Source organism: Schistocerca piceifrons, chromosome 5 (assembly GCF_021461385.2).
Source record: "Schistocerca piceifrons isolate TAMUIC-IGC-003096 chromosome 5, iqSchPice1.1, whole genome shotgun sequence".
Classification (NCBI taxonomy): Eukaryota; Metazoa; Arthropoda; class Insecta; order Orthoptera; family Acrididae; genus Schistocerca; species Schistocerca piceifrons.
Genome location: NC_060142.1, coordinates 564,750,558 through 564,772,780, shown reverse-complemented (window position 1 = coordinate 564,772,780; position 22,223 = coordinate 564,750,558). Strand labels below are relative to the sequence as shown.

Below are 22,223 nucleotides of genomic sequence, written 5' to 3'. Positions count from 1 at the left end.
CGCCAACGCGCGGCCGCAGACCGCGAAGAGAATGCCTCGCGGGGGAAGGGGATTTAGGACGGCCGCTTGCCCTCAGGAGCTCAGTTTGTCAGCGCACCTGACGATGGCAACATGTCTGATCGCTGAAATATTGTGCCCGTTGGATACTATGGACCGGCAGTACACCCATGGACTGTTCGAGCAAGAAATACGCCGGGAGAAGTTGAATAATCACATAAAAAATTTTTAAAGTAAATAAGTCATAGCTAGTTTCATAAAATACTTAAGCTATGAAGTAAATTTCAATAGTTACAACAAGAAGAACTTAAACTATTTATTGGAGAGAAAATTAAATTAATATCATAAAAGATGCATTACAGCTGTACTGGGGACCACAAAAAAGTTACGAATTAAACAAAAATAGAAACTTAAATAAAAATGTAAAGAAAAAAGATTGATAAATGAAATAAATAATTGCTCCTGAAACAGGAGAGATAGTGTTTTGTTTATCATACACATGCGAAATGAAGGCAAGCAAAGCTCTGCACTGACTGACTGCAGTGTCATCCTCTGCCAATGGAATCACTGGACATGGCATGGAGGGGCGTGGGGCCAGTACAGTGTTCTTCCAGCCATTGTTAGCTTTCGTGACCTCGGAGCTGCTAGTTTTCATTTAAGTAACTCCTCAATTGGCCTCAGGAGGCTGAGTGCATCCTTTGCCAGTCCTCTCATTGACAAAAAATACCTGCCAGTAACATGGGAGTGAACACGGGCCCTCTACATAGCAGCCAGATCCACTGACCACTGAGCTGTAGAAACAGACTCATACAGAGCAAAAATTAAAAAGGTAATGAAATTTGTCTTGAAACCAATGAAAATATCACAACAAATGGTGCTACAAAGAGATGCAATTCAAAATGTACACCAACAAGAGACATCACAGCAGCCAATACCATTAGTACTGCAAATCCCACTTGACCCAAATATACTTGCTTTTCACAGTCGCAACATCATCCAGACTTAATAGCTTCTTTTTCCCATTCACTCTTGTTAAGCGAACAGTGCGTGCCACTGTTGCATGTTAATGCTCATTTTTTGTAATGTAAAATCACGGAATTCACTGTGTATTCCACATTCATCTTGTGAAAGGACTGTGATAGTAAAATAGAGAAACTTGTGCTGATGTGGAGGCTTTCTGAATTTCCCCACATGCCATATGCCATTCATGAATGGTACTCTCTGCCATATATGGGAAAGTGGCTCGGACTAATTGTGTAGATGGGCTCAGCACTTCAAAGCCCCATGATCACATCCTTGATGTCATGTCAGGTGTGGATTTGAGATATTAGGACACAACTTGGGTTTATGCAAGGATCCATCACAACTAACATACTGTACTGACATAGTCTGGAATGTATAAATATAAGTTGTTCTCATCAAATCCTTTTCAATTGACTTCTGCAAGTACATATATTGATAAGTATGTACCGTATCATTATCTCCACTCGAACTATATACTGTATTTTTTGATACTACCTTTGATTTCCTAACAATTAATTTTGTTTCAGTTCACACTGTGTATCATGATTCCCACTACAGCTGTTGAACTTTTTTTACAGTACTTGATTCATATTCTCAATAGTTCTGGTAACACTCAGAATAACAGACATTTCTTCACAGTTATTTGATGAGCTTTTAATAATGAAAGTTACAGGCTTTATGTAAACTACACTGCTGTGCACAACTTAATGACAAAACAACTTTTGGATGATGTGTCAAGGCCAAGTAACATGGATTGATGAAACATGGACCGTACGTAGAAAGAATTGCTACGGTATAGTACGGACGGTAAGTGAAATAAACACACACAGAGACAAACAGAGATAAGACTGTCATTCAAAGATAATAATCACACAGAACTCACTGTACTTCACGATGATCTCCTGGCCACTACACAAGAAGTGACATAGTTCTTAATAATATGCGAGATCACCATGGACAGTAATGCATGCTCTGCAGCTTCCAAGCTGGTAACAAAGTTTAGAAGAATTTTGTGTGGAAGGGAGTTCCATTCCCCTACCAGTGTGGTTTATGACTGCTGGGTGGTTGTTAGTGCATGTGGATGGACTTGCTGTAATATGTCTCCCCAAAGCATCTCACACGTGCTGTATGGGATTTAAGTCAGGGAGGGGGGGACTGGCAGGCCAACTCATTCGCCAAATGTCCTATAGTTCCAAGAGCTTCTCCACATGCGCCATTCAACAAGGTCACACACTGTTACCCCCAAAAAAAGTCAGGGCTGAATGCACCCTTGAAAAGACACACATGGGGAAGGAGTACAGTATCACAATAGCACCGACCATTAAGAGTCAAGTGTTCAAAGATTTTGAGACCAGTAAGCCCATGCAACATTATGCCTCACACCACAACACCTGGACCACAAAAGAAATCTCAAGTTTGACAACATTCCTGGATCTTGCCATACGAATGTGTATCCAGAATCGCTACTCAGAGTTATTCTGCTTTCATTTGAGAAACACAAGTGACCCCACATCTCATAGGCCTGGCCCCTATGCTCTTGGCACTGTCGTAAATAGTGTGACCAACTGTGCAGGTGTCAACAGAACACAACATTGCAGATGTCCAGCAAAGAGACGACCCCCTTGCAGTTGCTTTGCTACTGTGAAGCACGAGATTGTGTGCATTGCAGTCCTGTTAACTGCACCCTCTGTTTCATGTGGGTCCCTTTATACCTGGGTTGAGCAATGTAGTGGCCATCTGCTCCTGTAGTTGACCCTGATCGACTACCTCCTCTTCTTCGGGGAGCAGTGCCTGAAGTTCTGAATGCTCCCCACATGTGTAACAATGCTCTTGGGCTACAGTCATCACACTTCGTCCTTTTTCCATTTTCCTGTTGATCCTTCCTCACATGAAGATATCCAAATGTTGCCTCCAAGTTATGTTGTAAAGAACACCACCACAGTGCATTGTAACTGCTCACTGACACACATTGTCTTTTCCCATTTCTTCAACAGCCTTGTGTTGTGGGAGCAGTCCCATCTGGTGCTATAGTCACACTACCTTCACACCAAGTGATGCCTGGTTTTCCATGCCTAACTGGGATATCTCTGGCAACATATTCCTGCACTTTCAATCTTTTCCATTGAGTTGTTTAATATGTTTTATTACTTTATCTATCTTGTCCTTTCATTCATTTCTACTGAGTTGTTAATATGTTATATTATTTTATCTATCACATCGTTCAGGTTTGCAGAGCAGTGTATTAACTCATGATATACTCAAACGAATTAAAGTCTATGAATCCTCTACGTCAAAACATTAAGAGTTTTCAAATTTACAACCAATTTTCAAGAGGAGTACCAAAAACTAACTGAGGCAATATGTGTTACGATTTTCATACTAGGTGAGCATTTTGAGCTTTTTCCATGGGATAAATGTTTGAATAGAAACACTTTCTACAAAATTATCTTCCCAACCCAGTCTTTCAGTCAGTTATTGCAAGCACTGAGTCATAATGCCCTTTCTATCTAACAGTGAACAACTTTATTTTATGGACAACCTCGCACTACTCCAATTGTTACTTATTGTCTGCAAACATTTTAAATAAATATGTCATGTGGGTTTCTCTATAATTTGCGCAGTTTGAATGAAATTCATTGTAACAACATAGATATTCCACTATATTATGTTGCCTCAGGTTTCTTAACATTATAGTTTCACCATGACTGCCCCATACAAACATGACTGGGTCAAGAGGAATATTTGATACGAGTCATCAACTTTGTTAATGGCTGTTGTGACGTCAAATGTTTGACTGGTCTGTAGCTTAGACCACTTGGGAGGGGGGGAATAAAAATAAAAAATCACCGCTGATATCACGTTACAATTGCCATACTGTTTATGGCATTTGTCACGTTTCCTATGTCACTGGTCAAAGCCGACAAACAACTCATACTGAATATTCCTTTTTATCCATATGACTAAACGTAACTTAACTCTTGTCAGCATGTCACAACATTCATGTATTTTTGTATTATTAGTTGCAGGATACAGCAAAGTGGACTTACCTCTAATATATTATCACATGCTGATATTTGATTATGAAGACTAGCAATGTTCTGGCTCTCTTTTATATAATCCTGAATTGATTTGTTTTCAGCGTCTTTCAACTTCCTTTCAATCTGTTTTGAATACTGCCGGAGGTCAGTTCCAGTTTTGAGCACTTCTTGAACAACATCTGCCTGGAGATTTTGTTCAAGATGGTCATCCAAATTATCTTCAAACATCAGTCCAGCTTCAACCATCTTGATCAAACTCTAAAAACAAAATTTAAACCTATTAACTAATTATGAAATCATCAGCCCTTCTCTTGGTTCAGATGACTACAGTAAAATCCAACAACATATAACCAAAAACGAAAGGTATAAATCACAGACTAGATGAATGTCCAATGACATTTTCAGTGTGGTGTTTGTCTGTGACCAGTACCGATACCCAAAAATAACAAAAGCCTCAAGCTCTCAATATAATATATAATCAACATGCTGGGAGGAAAGGAGTGCAAATTAGCAATGTAACTATAGAATTAACTAATGAGATTTTGTATTTTAGAATAGTTGAAGACAATTACTGGATGGACAAAAACCAAATAAACTGAAGTGTAAATACGAGAGAAGGAAAGTTGCTACTCACCATATAGCGAAGATGCTAAGTCGTGATAGGCACAACACACACACACACACACACACACACACACACACACACACACACACACACATATATATATATATATATATATATATATATATATATATATATATATAAACGCAACTTGCGCACACATCTGCAGTCTCAGAGAGCTGAGACCACACTGTGAACAGCAGCACCAGTGCATGATGGGTGTGGCGAGTGGGTGGGGGTAAGGAGGAGGCTGGGGCGGGGAGGGGGGAGGGATAGTATGGTGGGAGTGGCAGACTATCAAGTGTTGCAGTTGAGACAGAGGGCAGGAGAGAAGGTGTGGAGGGGGGGAGGGGGTAAGTAGCGGAAAGGAGAGAAATAAAAGAAATTAAAGGACTGGGTGTGGCGGTGAAATGGCAGCTGTGTACTGCTGGAATGGGAACAGGGAGGGGGCTGCATGGGTGAGGACAGTGACTAACGAAGGTTGAGGCCAGGAGGGTTACGGGAACGTAGGATGTATTGCAGGGAAAGTTCCCACCTGCGCACTTCAGAAAAGCTGGTGTTGGTGGGAAGGATCCATATGGCACCGACTGTGAAGCAGTCATTAAGATGAGGGACATCATGTTTGGTAGCGTGTTCAGTAACAGGGTGGTCCACTTGTTTCTTGGCCACAGTTTGTCGGTGGCTGTTCATGCGGACAGAAAGCTTGTTGGTTTTCATGCTTACATAGAATGCAGCACAGAGGTTGCAGCTTAGCTTGTAAATCACACGACTGGTTTCAATGTGAAAGGAAAGTTGCTACATACCCTATAGCAGAGATGCTAAGTCGCAGATAGGCACAATAAAAAGACTGTCACAATATTAGCTTTCGGCCAACAAGGCCTTTGTCGAAAATAAACACACACACACACACACACACACACACACACAAGACTGCAAGCCTCCAGCAGCTGAAGCCACACTGTGAGCAACAGCAGCAGTGCATGATGAGAGTGGCAATAGAGTGGGGGGCATTGGGGAGGCAGAGGCAGGGAAGTGGAGGGATAGAAGAGTAGAGGTGGGGGACAGTGAAGTACTGCTGAGGAGCGTGCAAGGACGAGGTGGAGAGAGCGTAGGGCAGCTAGGTGCAGTCGGGAGGTTAGATGGAGGGCAGGGGAGAGTTGGGGGGGGGGGGGGGGGTAGAAAAGGAGAGAAGTAAAAAGACTGTGTGTGTTGGTGGAATGAGGGCTGTGTAGTGCTGGCATGGGAACAGGAAAGGGGCTGGATGGTTGAGAAAAATGACTAACGGAGATTGAGGCCAGGAGGGTTACGGGAACTTAGGATATACTGCAGGGAGAGTTCTCACCTGCAGACTTCAGAAAAGCTGGTGTTGGTGGGAAGGATCCGCATGGCACAGGCTGTGAAGCAGTCACTGAAATGAAGGATGTCTGTGGCCATTCATGCAGACAGACATCTTGTTGGTTGTCATGTCCACATAGAAAGCAGCACAGTGGTTGCAGCTTAGCTTGTAGATTACATGACTGGTTTCACAGGTAGCCCTGCTTTTGTTGGGATAGGTGATGTTTTGTAACCGGACTGGGGTAGGTGGTGGTGGTGGTGGTGGTGGTGGTGGTGGGAGGATATGTGGGACAGGTCTTGCACCTAGGTCTGCTATATGAGACATGAGGTAAGGGATTGGGAGCAGGGGTTGTGTAGGGATGGACGAATATATTGTGTAGGTTTGGTGGACAGTGGAATACCACTGTGGGAGGGGTGGGAAGGATAGTGGGCAGGACATTTCTCATTTCAGGGCATGACAAGAAGTAGTCGAAACCTTAGTGGAGAATGTAATTCAGTTGCTCCAGTCCTAGCTGGTACTGGGTTACGAGGGGAATGCTCCTCGGTGGCTGCACGGTGAGACTTTGGGAGGTGGTGGAAGACTGGAAAGATAAGGCATGGGAGATTTGCTTTTGTACAAGGTCGGGAGGATAATTACACTCTATGAAGGCCTCCCTGCGACCCTTGGTATATTTCAAGAGGGACCCCTTGTCACTGCAGATGCAATGAAAATGGGTGGCTAGACTGTACGGAAGGGACTTCTCGGTATGGAACGTGTGGCAGCTGTTGAAGCCACAGCTCCTTAAGCATCTGACTGCAAATAATGTGCTATCCAAGTCAGAGTTTGGGTTTGTTAAGGGTTCCAATATAGAGAAGGCTATTTACACGTGCAGTGAGAATGTACGTAATTCATTAGATAACAAATTAGATGCTACTGGCATTTTCTGTGACCCACCGAAAACCTTTGACTGTGCGAATCACAGCATTCTCTTAAGTAAATTAGAATATTATGATGTCACCAGAAGTGCTGCAAAATGGTTTGAGTCTTACCAATCCTACCTGTAAGAGATTTTGTTCCAGCATGCGTATAATGTACAAAGACATGCAAATAATAAATTCAGTTGGGAAGGGTATACCACAGAAATGCTGAAGCTCCTAAAAAAAGTCCAAATTTGCAGTGAGGATTATGTCAGATGTAGGAAATATAAATATAAAAAAACTTGCATACTTAGCTTATTTTCATTCTATTGTGTCACTTGGGATCATATTCTGAGGTAACTCATCAAACTGAGCAAAAGTTTTTAGCTTGCAAAAGCATGTAATAAGACCCATTTGTGGTGTAAATTCAAGATCATCGTGTAGACACCTGTTCCAGGAACTTGGTATTCTAACCACAGGTTCTCAGTATATCTATTCCTTAATGAAATTTGTTGCAAGTAATATGTCTCTATTTCCAGCCAATAGCTCAATATGTAGTATCAATATTAGGAATAAAAACAATCTACATAAAGCTCGAAAATCACTTACCTTGGTCCAAAAAGGAGTCCAACATTCAGGAACACACATTTTCAATAAATTGCTAGCAGCTATAAAAAAATTGGTTTCAGATAAAGCACATTTTAAACAGAGTTTGAAAGACTTTTTCATATGCAACTCTTTCTACCCTGTATATGAATATCTTAACCGGGGCTGTTAGACCAGCTTATGTAAAAATATCTATTAGATTTCAGTTTTGACAGTATTTGATCACAAAAGTCAAGATTACGTGTCTGGATATGATAAATTTATTACAAGTGTGTAACTATGTTTCATTCTGACATATTAGCAATTCCAGTTTACTGTATTGTATTCACCTATTTTTTACAATCTGAAAAATGATCAGATCAGTGAGTATTATATCCAAATGTTTCATGTTATTGTACTTTCTGATTTGTTCTACACCCACAAGAATCATCTCATTTCTGGATCTATGGAATATAAACTGAATCTAATATAATCTTGTAGTCAATTTTATAACTCTTGTCCACTGACACACACACCCGTCCCAAAAAATGACTGTATGTAGGGGCATACAGGCTGGTAATCACCAGATGCATACCTACTACATTAGACATTGCATACAAAGAAGAATGCCCTGGACAATTTTCTCTTCTTGATACATACACATGACAGTTTGTAAGACTCAGCGAATCACAGACATTTCTGTATCAAGACCAGTAAACTGGGCTCGAAGTAATGGATGCTTTGAGCTTTGCTCGAGTATCATGTCGTTTTTGGAAACCCAGAATCTACTATGTAGGAATCAACATGGATTCCGGAAACAGCGATCGTGTGAGACCCAACTCGCTTTATTTGTTCATGAGACCCAGAAAATATTAGATACAGGCTCCCAGGTAGATGCTATTTTTCTTGACTTCCAGAAGGCGTTCGATATAGTTCCGCGCTGTCGCCTGATAAACAAAGTAAGAGCCTACGGAATATCAGACCAGCTGTGTGGCTGGATTGAAGAGTTTTTAGCAAACAGAACACAGCCTGTTGTTATCAATGGAGAGACGTCTACAGACGTTAAAGTAACCTCTGGCGTGCCACAGGGGAGTGTTATGGGACCATTGCTTTTCACAATATATATAAATGACCTAGTAGATAGTGTCGGAAGTTCCATGCGGCTTTTCGCGGATGATGCTGTAGTATACAGAGAAGTTGCAGCATTAGAAAATTGTAGCGAAATGCAGGAAGATCTGCAGCGGATAGGCACTTGGTGCAGGGAGTGGCAACTGACCCTTAACATAGACAAATGTAATGTATTGCGAATACGTAGAAAGAAGGATCCTTTATTGTATGATTATATGACAGCGGAACAAACAGTGGTAGCAGTTACTTCTGTAAAATATCTGGGAGTATGCGTGCGGAACGATTTGAAGTGGAATGATCATATAAAATTAATTGTTGGTAAGGCGGGTACCAGGTTGAGATTCATTGGGAGAGTGCTTAGAAAATGTAGTCCATCAACAAAGGAGGTGGCTTACAAAACACTTGTTCGACCTATACTTGAGTATTGCTCATCAGTGTGGGATCCGTACCAGATCGGTCTGACGGAGGAGATAGCGAAGATCCAAAGAAGAGCGGCGCGTTTCGTCACAGGGTTATTTGGTAACCGTGATAGCGTTACGGAGATGTTTAATAAACTCAAGTGGCAGACTCTGCTAGAGAGGCGCTCTGCATCGCGGTGTAGCTTGCTCGCCAGGTTTCGAGAGGGTGCGTTTCTGGATGAGGTATCGAATATATTGCTTCCCCCTACTTATACCTCCTGAGGAGATCATGAATGTAAAATTAGAGAGATTAGAGCGCGCACGGAGGCTTTCAGACAGTCGTTCTTCCCGCGAACCATACGCGACTGGAACAGGAAAGGGAGGTAATGACAGTGGCACGTAAAGTGCCCTCCGGCACACACCGTTGGGTGGCTTGCGGCGTATAAATGTAGATGTAGATGTAGATATTTAGAGAACCAACTCATGAAGATAACATCTTAGAAACCACCCTCCCCCCCCCCCCCCCCCCCCCAAGCAACAGACAGTCGTGGACTTATCAAAGCAGCTAACACAGAGGAAGGTACTATGATAGTAACTATGATTAAGGGTTTTACACGGAATGTTAAGACACGTAGGAGGATATTTTTAATTAATAAAGAGTGATAGGATACAATTTGCAGAATATCTGAGTAGTCAGCACCAAACATTCAGTGATCCATGACAAAGATGAGCAGCACAAATGGAAAAAAATTCAAAAGCATTGATCAATATGCCTTAGATAAGTATGTTCCAAGCAAAGTCCTAAGGGAGAGGAAAGACCCATTGTGGATTAACAGCTGCGTTAGAAAATTGCTCCATAAACAAAAAGAGCTTCACCTCAGATTCAAGAGAAGTCCAAACTTAGCTGATAAACGAAAGCTGAACAAAGCGAACATGAGCATAAAGAGAAGTGTTCAGTGGCCTCAAAAGTAAAATTTTGTCAACCAATCTGAGTTAAAATGCTAAGAGGGTTGGGTTGGGTTGTCTGGGGGAGGCGGCCAGACAGTGAGGTCATCGGTCTCATCGGATTAGGGAAGGACGGGGAAGGAAGTCGGCCATGCCCTTTCAAAGGAACTATCCCGGCATTTGCCTGGAGCGATTTAGGGAAATCACAGAAAACCTAAATCAGGATGGCCAGACACGGGATTGAACAGTCATCCTCCCGAATGCGAGTCCAGTGTGTTAGCCACTGCGCCACCTCGCTCGGTAAAAATGCCAAGAGGTTTTGGCCTTAAGTACAATCAGTAAGTGGTTTTAAATCATCTATTCATTAACTCACAGACAATACGGGCACTGAAACAGAAGATCACACAGAGAAGGGCGAAATACTGAATCCAGTCTTCCGAAACTGTTTCACTACAGAAGATCATAACAGAGTCCCTCCTTTCAATCATCCTACTAATGTGAAAATGGTAGATATTGAGATAAACAATCGTGGAATACAATACCATGTACAAATTTTTCGTAGTGGAAAGGCATAAAGGCCACATGAGATACCCATAAGAGTATAAAAAGATTATGCAAAAGAAACTGCTCCTCTTCTAGCAGCAGTTTATCGTAGACAGCTCGAGCAGTGAGGGGCACCTTGTGACTGGAAAGAAATGCAGGTCATTCTCGTTTTCAAGAATGGCTGCAGGATAGATGCACACAAATATCGACCTATATTGTTGCTGTCAATCTGTTGTACAATTATGGAACATGTTTTACGCTCAAGAATTATGACAGAGATCTTGCGAAACTCAGCTTCCTCTGTTCCTTCACGAAAACCACAGTGCTGTAGGCAATGGCACTCAGGTTGATGCCATGTTCCTCGACTTCAGGAGGCATCTGACATTGTCCCACACTGTCGTTCAGTGGGGAAAAAAAAGCTCATTGAGTATCGGATCAAATTTGGACTGGATTCAAGACTTCCTTGCTGGAAGAACTCAACATGGAATGAAATTAGAGATGTAAAGGTAATTTCTAGAGTACCACAAGGAAGTGTGATAGGACCATTACTATTTACTTTCTAGAAGAAAGTGTTGGATGCTCTTTAAGACTGTTCAATGAAGATGCAGTTTTCTATAATAAAGTAGCTATGTCAGAAGACAGTATTGATTTTCAGGCTGACCTGCAGAGGATTGATGATGGTGCTGGCTCTGGCAGTTGACACTGAACATAAGTAAATGTAACATATTGTGCATACATGGGAAAAGAAAGTTACTGCTGTAGAACTAAATCATTAGTGGGAAACTGGTGGAAACAGTACCTACCATAAAATATCCAGGAGTAACTATCCAGAGCAATATTAAGTGGAAGGACTACATAAAAATACAGTACGAAAAACAGTCACCGGATTGAGATTCACAGGAAGAATCTTACAGAAATGTAACTCATCCATGAAGGAAGTGGCTTATAAGGTGCTTGTTTGGCCAATTCTTGAGTACTGTTCATCAGTGTGGGGTCCTTACAAGATAGTACTAATGAGAGAGAGAGAGAGAGAGAGAGAGAGAGAGAGAGAGAGAGAGAGAGAGAGAGAGAAGATCCAGTGGATTTCATCATGTGATAGTTTAGTTGGTGCAAGAGCAGTACTGAGATATCACAGAGTGATTTCCTACTGGAATGTTGAGAGAGCACTTTCCGGGAAGAGTCAGACAATGTATTACTAAGTCTCAAAGGCCATTACGTGGCTTGGGGAGTTTGATGAAGAAGTAAATTTAGCTTACAGACATGATCAGGAAAAAAATGACCAAATCACAATATCCTTCAGGCCTTGTTTAAATGCACCGTTACGTCAAAGTGCTCTTCTGAAATGGAAACAAACATCTATTTGAAAGATATAAAAAGCAGAAAAAGGCTTCTAACATTGCAGTTCATCAATTTAAATATTTCCTAATTCTTGTTAAGAACCAGATTTTAAAACATTTAAATTTCCAATACACTGTCAGGATGTTCCTTTGTCCAGATCAGAAACAACCATGTGGTTGTTCTCTAAGCAATGACCATTTGCTCAACTTGATGAACAGTGATGACTGGTGTTGATTGCACTTTGCAAAGTATCGAACCACAAAAAAGAAAAGTTTCTAGCAGAAAGCCTCTGCACAAAAGCTGGAAATCGTGCTTGCCCTGTAAGCTGCATGTTCCAATCTTTGCTCTTACGGTGACAGTGTCCAGCATCTCCATGCAGCTCTGTCAAACAGACCTGCAAATCACTCAGTCATATCCTAAGTGGGACTAAACAAATGTTTTATTAAAAAAAAAATGCAACTCTTAGAAGCTATCTGCACCCAATGTTTCACCACTGAGGCACTTATGGATTTTTAAGGTTCTTAGTGCTCCTCCCTCAGATCTTTGAAACATGTGTTTCTCATGCAAAATTTAAAATCTAGAGCAGAAAATCCTATAAACAACTCTGGGAGAAAAACTAAATAACTTGATGACCATGCACCGTCTAACTGACCTCTGTGTTATCCTCTACCTAAGACATAACTGGGCATTGCTATGAACGGGCTTGTGGTTAACACATTGCCCTTATAGTCATTAATGTCAGCTTTTCCCAAACTGGAGCTGCCGTTTATCTTCCAAGCATCTCCTCAACAAACCTCATAAGGTTGAGTGAGTATACACCATTCCAACCTTCCCCCAATTTGTGTCAGTATTGGTAATCAAACTTGCTTCCTCTTCACAGCTTTCAGTCATGCAGAGCATTGAGCGGCATTACAGAAGCCATTTGCTTTGACCCATGACATCATGAATATGGTGGAAATGGCCATTCTCAGCATCTCTAATATGGTGCCTATGATGTCACTACATACATATGGCAACAAACACGAATATACATAGAAAATAAGGCAAAAATGTCTCCCTCCAAAAATACAATCAAACTAATGTGACAACCACGGGAAATTTAGGGTTTTAGGGTGGGGACAAGCTAAATATAACAGTAAAAAAAAAAAAAAAAAAAAAAACACACCACAATCCCAAAACACACAAAATGATAAGAAATACAACATTCTACTTAAAAAAAAAATAATAATAATAATCCACAGGAATCAGACACTTCCCTTGACCTATACAGCTCAATTACAACTGTCGATATCACAAAAACAACACCTACAACTATGATAATTGGAATTGGACACTTCAATGGAAGCATCCGATTCCACCCGTGACATAAATGCAATGTGTTGTATTCCGTTCATTTGAGCTTTGGTATTGGATGTGTGAAATCATTGGCAGTGTTTTTAGTTCGGGACATAAGAATTGTAAGTTTTTTCAGTGAGCTTTGCTGCTTGTTGTATGGTAACACATTTGATTTATTGTGTGGCTTCTGCTGTTCGGTATGAACATGACAATTATAACACTGTTATGTTTTTGATTTTTGTAGTGGGTGGTTTGGGAGTTTGTGTTTTTCTCGGCTGTGTGTGTGTGTGTGTGTGTGTGTGTGTGTGTGTGTGTGTGTGTGTGTGTGTGTGTGTTTGGGGTGGCCCACTTAGTTTGCAGCACCAGAATTCGCTGGTGGTAAATAATTGTTTTTTGGGTCTATTTGTTTCTGAGGTGTTGTGGTTTTGATTTTATTTTTCGTAGTTGTAGGTGTTGGTTCTTTTGGTGTCGTCAGCTGTGGTTGACCTATATAGATGAAAGGAAATGTCTGATTCAGCTAAGAAGGCAGGGGCAGGGTGTGATAAGTTGCAACACTGACAATAATGGTTAATACTTATGTATAATATTTCCTTTATGAAGAAAAACTAGAACTTGTATTTTTTACCCACTTCTCCTATCTCTAAAATGGCAGCTACTGCTGTTGATCGGTACAGGTCAAACTCGAGTACACATAAAATGTAGAAAAATTATTTACAAATAGTGATTTACGGGGTCTTCATTGTAGAAATCACAGTCTTTATTAAAATAAGAGTTACACTTACAATATTTCCCTGAGGAACGCCATTCTCTTTAATATATTTATCTGAAAGAAAATTCCTTATCTACAACAGAAGAATCACTTAGAATGGATATATTTTTAAAATGCTAGTTCAGTTTTACACATACAACTTACATGTAAAGCTGACTCAGGACGTTCTCTCTCCAAGCTATATAATAAGCTTTTTCAATTGAAGAAAACGTCTGGGTCATTCCATGTCAGTTCAACTGGGGCTCCAGCTCATAGTCTCAGATTTGACTGAAATTCATTACACTAATTCTACCATGTGTGGAACACTCATGTACAAAGTATTAGTGTCCCCTGCCAATTAGTTCCAGAATTATGACTTGTGAAAGAAGGTGGCATGACCCAGAAATTGCAACCCGCATCTGGCAATCCATCTTCAGACCCAACTTCAGGTCTTATAACTTAGGAACTATTCCACACAGTCCAGTGAAATTTTTACAACCCAGTAACATCCATTTAGAGAACACACTCCATGAATAAAAAAAAAAACAACATATTTCTGAGGCAAAATAAAAAATTCCAAAATGTGATTAAAAAAATGTAATACGTTAAAAGGTACATATTGTAGATGCCCTCTATGCCAAATATAATTCACTCATAAAGGGTATAAATTTTTTTGTGGTAAGCTTAATGTGGCCTAAATACACACAGAACTCATCATGCCCATATCAGTCACAAAAACTGAGTTACATCCACACGAAAATACAAAAATTTGAAAAATTACCTGAAAAACATGGATTTTCGAAGTGTGGTAGCACAAAAGGGACAAGTGGTATCCAAGCCAAATTCACACACTGCATAAGTAGACCATAATGATATATATCTCAAAATTTCAGCATGTTATTGCAAAACATTTGTGTGCAACGGAAGTTGACAGATGTATTTGGTGATGTGGCCATTGTTCCACAACACAATTTTGTAAAAACATATCGTAAACTGTTCTGCCTCTTCTTATCCTCTCCCACAGCTGTTTAATCACTAAGCAACAACATATAGACAGATTAACACAACTTATCATTAATGTTTACTGCACCTTAACTGCTAAAAACCAGTCGATTGTGCTTCAAACAGAAGTTCTCCCACACTTTAGCTACTGTACTCTGTACAATGAGTGGCAAATTGTACTGTCTTCCTGACACTGTGGTAGGAACTGGAACTGTCATAAGAATATGTTCAAAAGGAATCCAACACCTGTCTGTCAAACATGGCCAATGAAATGATCTTGCTGGTCCTGCTGGTGCCATGAAGTTCACAAATACATCAGCTTCTGCTTCACAGCACTCTGCAACACATCCTAAGTACCATTTGTCATCATAAACAGCAATAACACAGCAACCTGGTTGTATGTTGCTGCTTCTGCTTCTGAATCCAGAGTCAGACACACCGTGGAGACACATGTTGCGCATGAACCTATAGTTATAACCGGACAGTCTGCTCAACTGCACATTGTCTGAGTCCACTGGAGAGAAGTGATGATGGCTCCTTGTGCCTGCAACAGTCTTATAACATGTTCTAGTCTGTTTTTTAGCAACTCTTCAACTGATTTCACCTCATCTTTTGGAACATAGAATGACTGTATGCCAGAGATATTTTTCTGTACCCAGGTAAATAATCGAAGAGGTGTTAGAATGTGACCTTCTGTAGGGTGCTGCAGACTAGCTCGTGATGCCATGCGCTTAATGGTAGCACCAATACCATCACATATATTTTTACCATGACTCGTTGCAAAAAAATTCCAATCTGCGTGAAGCTGAAAATCATGGTAATGCATGCATAAAGTTTTGAGATTTTTACAGTTTTTGTACTGACTAGCTGCCCCATCACCGAAGTATTCGGCAACATGTATGTGAGGCAACTTGTTTTTCACCTATGCGATGACAGTGCGAATGTGGGCATGAACTGCAATGGCATCATGAATTAAACAGTCACTAAAAACACACAGGTTCATTGCAGACACATCACCTGATTCACCTCTATAGTAAATTGCAAATGGCTGGAGAGTTGCTTGGCTGTTGTCCTAATGATATCCTTGGATGGCATCTTGAACTATAAATGCATAATTTTCATAAAAGTGTAGTATTACTATAATTTCATCTTGTTTCAAATTATCCTTACAAAACTGGAGATAAGCGGATTGTGCTGTTGCTGTGAAGCTGTGTGTGGTCAGTTTGTCCCTTTTTTGACAACACATTTCAACAAAATCTTCCGCTGTACTTTACTTTGTTTCAGGACTTGTGCAATCCATGTGTGTCCATCGTTTATAAGAAACAAGTTCATCGTCATCCATAAGGAGTTCACAATACAGGTTGTTATTCATGTGTTCTGCAAGATTTGTCTTACCAGGGCACTTTTCACACCTGCGTATCATGCACTGGTAGGAACTGATGCCACACACTAGCAGCCTTTGTAATCCAGACCAGAATCCTTTATAGCAGCAAACATCAGCTTAGCATTTTGATGGGTCTTACATACACAAACATTGTGTGCCCCCCTTGCACTTCCAGGCACAACCCAGTTTGGCCGAAGATTGAAAAAAGATGATAAACCTACTTTGGTACTGGGATACTTTCCTTGAATTCTACATGTAGCTCTGATATGTTGCATAGCAACAGACTTTTTTCCATCTGTACACGTACATTTCCCATTTTCACTGTTACATAGTCTTTTTTTCCGGGCATTATTCAACTGTAGTCATTACTTTCATAAAACTCCGACACTAGCACCTTTATTTCTGAACTCAATTGCTTACCCTGAGCCTGCTGAAGTTGTGGAAGCACTCCTTGGGTGCTTTTATTTTCCTAACTTGCTTTACCATATATGTAGAAACATTGAATTCCTTTGCAGTGTAGTCAATAGACCAGCTGGAAGGTGCAAGGATAAGAATAGCTACTTTTTCCTGGCGTGTGGATATGGCACATTTTTCTTTCAAATCATGCACAATTTTGTCCAAATCAGAGCATTTCTGGCATGATTTCTGTTCCTTTGGAGCAGATAGTTCTCCCTCTTCCACCATTAGTGTGTCAGCTATTTTGTGTTTTAATTCCATTTGAGCTTCTTGTAGTTTTCTTCTACCATAGCTGGGCCTGTCTCTTTTTCCCATCTTTGTGTGCCTTCATGGGAGACAAACCAAGAGCAGTCACTGAAGTATTTAATTGCTCATCCGCTGTGGTTGAAGGTGGCTGATACTCTTCGTCACTGTCATGTAAATTACCAGAATATTCTTCATTTTTTAGCAGTGTAACACACCTGGAACATAACTTTTGTCCTGGTTTCATGCTAAGTCACATGCACTGATTCACTTTCAATACTGATTTTATATCAATTTCTCTGAGGCTACACTTCACTGTCTTCTTATGAATCCGAAATGGATCAAAACAACTTCTTTGTAGGAAAGAATACTTATCCAGAAACACTTTCATATAATATAACAAATGCTTAAGTTTCGTGAAACTGTGCTTCTTGTGCCCACAGGGTGCATCCCGGATCTCCATAGCAACAAATCTTGGTCCGATTCACCCAGATCATACAGTACAAAGCGAATGACACATTTTGTTCCATATGTTGTTTTATGACATTCAGATGCTTGTGCTCTACCAATGCTGCAACTTGTTTGCACAAAAGCACCACTAGTACACTCTTCTGGCTCCATACTGACTTTCCACGACAGTACTGACCAGTCTGAACTAGAATCTTAAAAACATGAGTAACCTGTAATTGTTGCTTGTTTCCTTTGTTGTTCCTGCCCAACAATGACTCATTCTGACCCTGAAAACTACCATTGTTTAACTTTCTGTTGCCTAATGGTTTCCAACAAATACTGCAGCTTTAACCGAAACAAGCTGTCTGCATCATCACTATTGCTTGCTAAATCGTGTTAAAAGGAACATAACCAAATACATCTCTGTCAACTTTTAATGTACACAAATGCCTTGCAATAACAAGTTGAAATTTTGCCACATATTATATTATGGTCTACTCATGCAGTGTGTGAATTTGGCTTGGATACCACTTGTCCCTTTTGTGCTACCACACTTCGAAAATCCATGTTTTTCAGGTAATTTTTCAAATTTTTGTAGTTTTGTGTGCATGTAACTCTGTTTGTGTGACTGATATGGGCATGATGAGTTCTGTGTGTGTTTAGGCCACATTAAGCTTACCACAAAAAAATTTGTACCCTTTTTGAGTGAATTATATTTGGCATAGAGGGAACCTGCAATATGTACCTTTTTTAAATCACATTTTGGAATTTTTTATTTTGCCTCAGAAATATGTTGTTGGTGTTTTGATTCATGGAGTGTGTTCTCTAAGTGGATGTTACTGGGTTGTAAAAATTTCACTGGACTTTGCAGAATAGTTCCAAAGTTATTAAGACCTTAAGTTGGGTCTGAAGATAGATTGCCAGATGTGGGTTGCAATTTCCGGGTCACGCCACCTTCTTTCACAAGCCATAATTCTGGAACTAATTGGCAGGGGAACTCAAAATTTTGTACATGAGTGTTCCACACTTGGTAGCATTGGTGTGCTAAAATCAGAGACTATCAGCGGGAACATTTTCTCAAATTGGTTGAATTGACATGGAATGACCCATCTGTGATATTTACAGCCTCTGAAATTATACACACAACAATTCACCATTTCATTTCGGAAATGAAGGAATCTTCCATATACCTAGAAAAGGTTTATAATAGCCTCTCATGAAGGATCAGGACAATTCCCCTAACGTCATTTTTTTAATAATCAGTAAGAATCTGCCTGGATTTCATTTGTAGATAATCGCAACATACTATACCGAGCAATGTCCAGCCTGGAATTGTTTAATTAGGCTCTAGTACAAAGTTCTAATCCTCTCTTAGAAAATGGACAGCTGTACAATTCTGGACCGATGGAGCTGCATTCCAATCATTCATCCCCAATGTTGCGTTTATATGACACCATAAAATGGGATCTTGTGCACTGTCAGAGGCTGTATGACAAAATATTATCTGGTATTTGCAATGCTGCTTCACCAAGAAAGGTTAAAATTAGTCCTCCTTTGAGTACAACAGTAATCTGCATTGATATGCTGCTGCTATAGACTCTTCTGAACCACTACTCCCAAATGATGTTTTGAGGGAGAGTAGTAGTGGTGGTGGTGGTGGTGGTGGTGGTGGTGGGTGAGGTGGGACCTGACTTAATTCATGAACTGCTGCCATTATCTCCCCTTCATTTTGCTGTAGCTTCATGAAAGGTTGACAGGTTTTCTGCTGATATTCTACATCTCAACATACAAAAGCCTCTCACAGGCAATGCAACATTCCTTGATATACAAATGGACAATTTCTCTTCTAAGCTGACAACACAGTTTTGGAAATGTTAATTTAATGATTTGGTAAATCATATCAGTAATGCACTTGGGTGGGTCACTGTCCAAGTCTGCTGAATGCAGTTAGCTAGTGGGGTGCACTCAGCCCTTGTGAGGCCAATTGAGAGGCTACTTGATAGAGAAGTAGTGGCAATGGTTACAAAAACTGACTACAGCAGAGAGAGCGGTGTGCTGACCATGTACCGTGCCCCCTGTATCCACATTCAGTGACACATAAGGGCTGAGGACAACATGGCAGGCAGTCGGTACGATCGGGCCTTCACAGCCTGTTTGGATGGCATTAATTTCACGTCCGTATTAGGAAGCAATCAATGGATGCAAAACACTACCAAAGTCCCACTGAAATTGATGGCAACATAAGGGCAGAAGACTAGGCCAAAAACAAAATGGCCCCACTGGAGAACTGGAATGCATTGTTGGCCTACTATTTCAAGAGCTTTGTAATCTGACTTTGAGCACAAGCACTGGCACAGTACTCACGGCACTTTATATGTGCTTAATTCTCCTAGGAGGAAAAGAGATTCAGATTGAAAGTACTTTAGCACAACTGTGTCAGTATATTTAAATCACATCTCCTGGAAACACTAAAATAAGATTACAATCTGCGCAGGAAGCTCCCACTCGTCTGCAGCATATTTTTTAGAATTATCTCATTAGTACAGGATTTTCCTCGGCCGTTTTTTTCCTTGTATTGGAGAATGGCATGTTGCTTCTTATGGGGACATACAACTTCCATTCAATGGAAGCTTCTGGACAGCTGCTTGTTACTTGATATTCCTTTGGTGACAGAATCCAAAATGCACAGGCAGATGCACATGATGTTTTTAAAGGTATCACATGGAGCCTGTGTTACATTCTTCATCTTTGTGACAGTTTTGTTCGGGACTGGAGCTAACAACACAGCAGACAATGAGGGATGCAATACTACAGAAACCTTCAAAACTTCTTAATATTTTTTCCTTCAGTAAAACAAAGCAGAATCTTCATTCCACACTATTGGCTGTCAGAGAAAAATATGGGGAGCTGGACTGAGCCTGACTTGTGTTCAGCTAGTTCGCATTTTCCGATGGCTGCTGTTCCTCAATATGCAACTGCAATCTTTCACAACTTATAACAATTATTAGCGAATGTATGTGATTCACTGTGGTATCATACCAATTAGAAAATAATGCTGCATGAATAGATTCAGGGTAATTAGTGTGTCAAAGGTGAGGATGAAAACCATGGTTTTCTTTCGCCAAGGCTTAATTTTCTTCCCCCTGATATTGTGGCACAAACATTTTAGTTCTGATAATGGACCTTGCCTGCTCACAACCATAAACTTTTATTTTTCTGGAACTGGTGTTAAAATCATGACATTCCGCAACTTCGAAGAGTGGTACACACGGGAGCAATACGATGCATGTAAATAACCAGTCGTCGGCACAATATCAATACGCGGCGGGTTCAGCGATATTAAAAAGGAGGAATGTCCGCTAACATTACAAATATTGCAATTTAATTTTTATAGACTTCAACTATTTATGTTCACTAACACTATTAATTTTGCAATGTAATTTTATATGCTTTAACAACTTATATTCTACAACAGAAAAAATTGCACAAAATTAATTCAGAACTCACATTGTCAATTAGGTCTATTTCTCAATATACTTCATTAATTTCATTTGACAGCTATCTACGTGGACACACGGAACATAAAATAAAAACAGAAAAAATGTCCGTCATTGTTGAAAGATCTTATACTCAAGTTCTTCGTAACCTCACAAGAAATGACGATAAATGTTGGACTCAACTTTACACTGACCCTGCTAATGACATATTTTTGTTTACATTGCCTTTGCTCTCTCTTCTTTTTCTAACAATCGACATCCGCCTATTACTGTCTTGCGTTGTATATGTATATCGATAGGTAGAATTCAGGTCGATTCTTATATGATTCCACAGAACGAAACGTCAAAACATTCCCTAATAAATTCCAAATGGTGATATTCAAAGAGACTGTAAAGGGAAAAACGCAAGGATTCGCGAGAAAAAACGTTCAACGATTATGATTTGAACGCTTAATACTTATTAGCAGAGCATTATTTGACGATGACATCGCGTTCCTTTCCGTTGACATCCAATTTCAGTTCACACTAGACATCAACGGAGCAGTAGGAAACAACAAGGTCAAATCCCTGTGCATTCATTCTAGACGGACCATCAGCTTAAAGGCCAATTCACGCGGGCCGTCACTGGACCGTCACGTCACGACCTTCAAGTCAATTCAAGATCAGTGAGCCCAACTCAAAGGGCTTCCCTCAACTGTTTTTGCGGTAGTTCAGGTCCTCGCAAGATGCTTTCCAACTGTTTCTAAGTGCGAAGTCCACATACACAACGTGGTAACTTATAATGTGGATGCTGCAGTGTACGTTTGTAAGAATAGGACACTGATTAGACTCAAATGGTTCGCAGGTTGTATATTACAGAAGGAAAACAGAAGTGTAAAACAATATAAAAAAGAGTGAGGGCTCGAAAAATGTAATTACATGGTACAGAAGCATCCTGTTTACTTGGGGATCCCAAAACCGGATTTCGTAAACCAATTTCCCAATTCCACTTTTCATTGGCTATGTAAACACTTCGAAACCAATTCAGGAAATATGCTTCTGGATAGTTGCTGGTTTACCAATTCCGCAATGTATTTTCGCTCCCATATAAACGCAACTGGCTTTGAAACATTTTGGAGGTGTTATGTTTCATCTTGTTTTTAAAAATTTACAGCTAATATCGACGGAGTCGCTTTTTGTACAGTGAACAATGAGTGGAAATATTAAAATGGAGCTGTTTACACTTCGTCTAATTGAAGAGAAATAGCGATTAGGCTGAC

General features: G+C 40.3%; 1 protein-coding gene across 1 annotated transcript in view; it reads right to left on the bottom strand.

The window, feature by feature from the left end:
• LOC124798211 (vacuolar protein sorting-associated protein 52 homolog) overlaps positions 1 to 21,219 on the bottom strand; it is a 119,928-nt gene extending 98,709 nt beyond the window's left edge. Inside the window, exons 1-2 of the mRNA XM_047261515.1 lie at positions 20,975 to 21,219; positions 4,068 to 4,316 (exon numbers count right to left, since the gene is read on the bottom strand). Coding sequence (XP_047117471.1) covers positions 4,068 to 4,304 — 237 coding nt within the window. The 5' untranslated portion in view covers positions 4,305 to 4,316; positions 20,975 to 21,219. The remainder of the gene's footprint in view (positions 1 to 4,067; positions 4,317 to 20,974) is intronic.
• Positions 21,220 to 22,223: the final 1,004 nt, after the last annotated feature.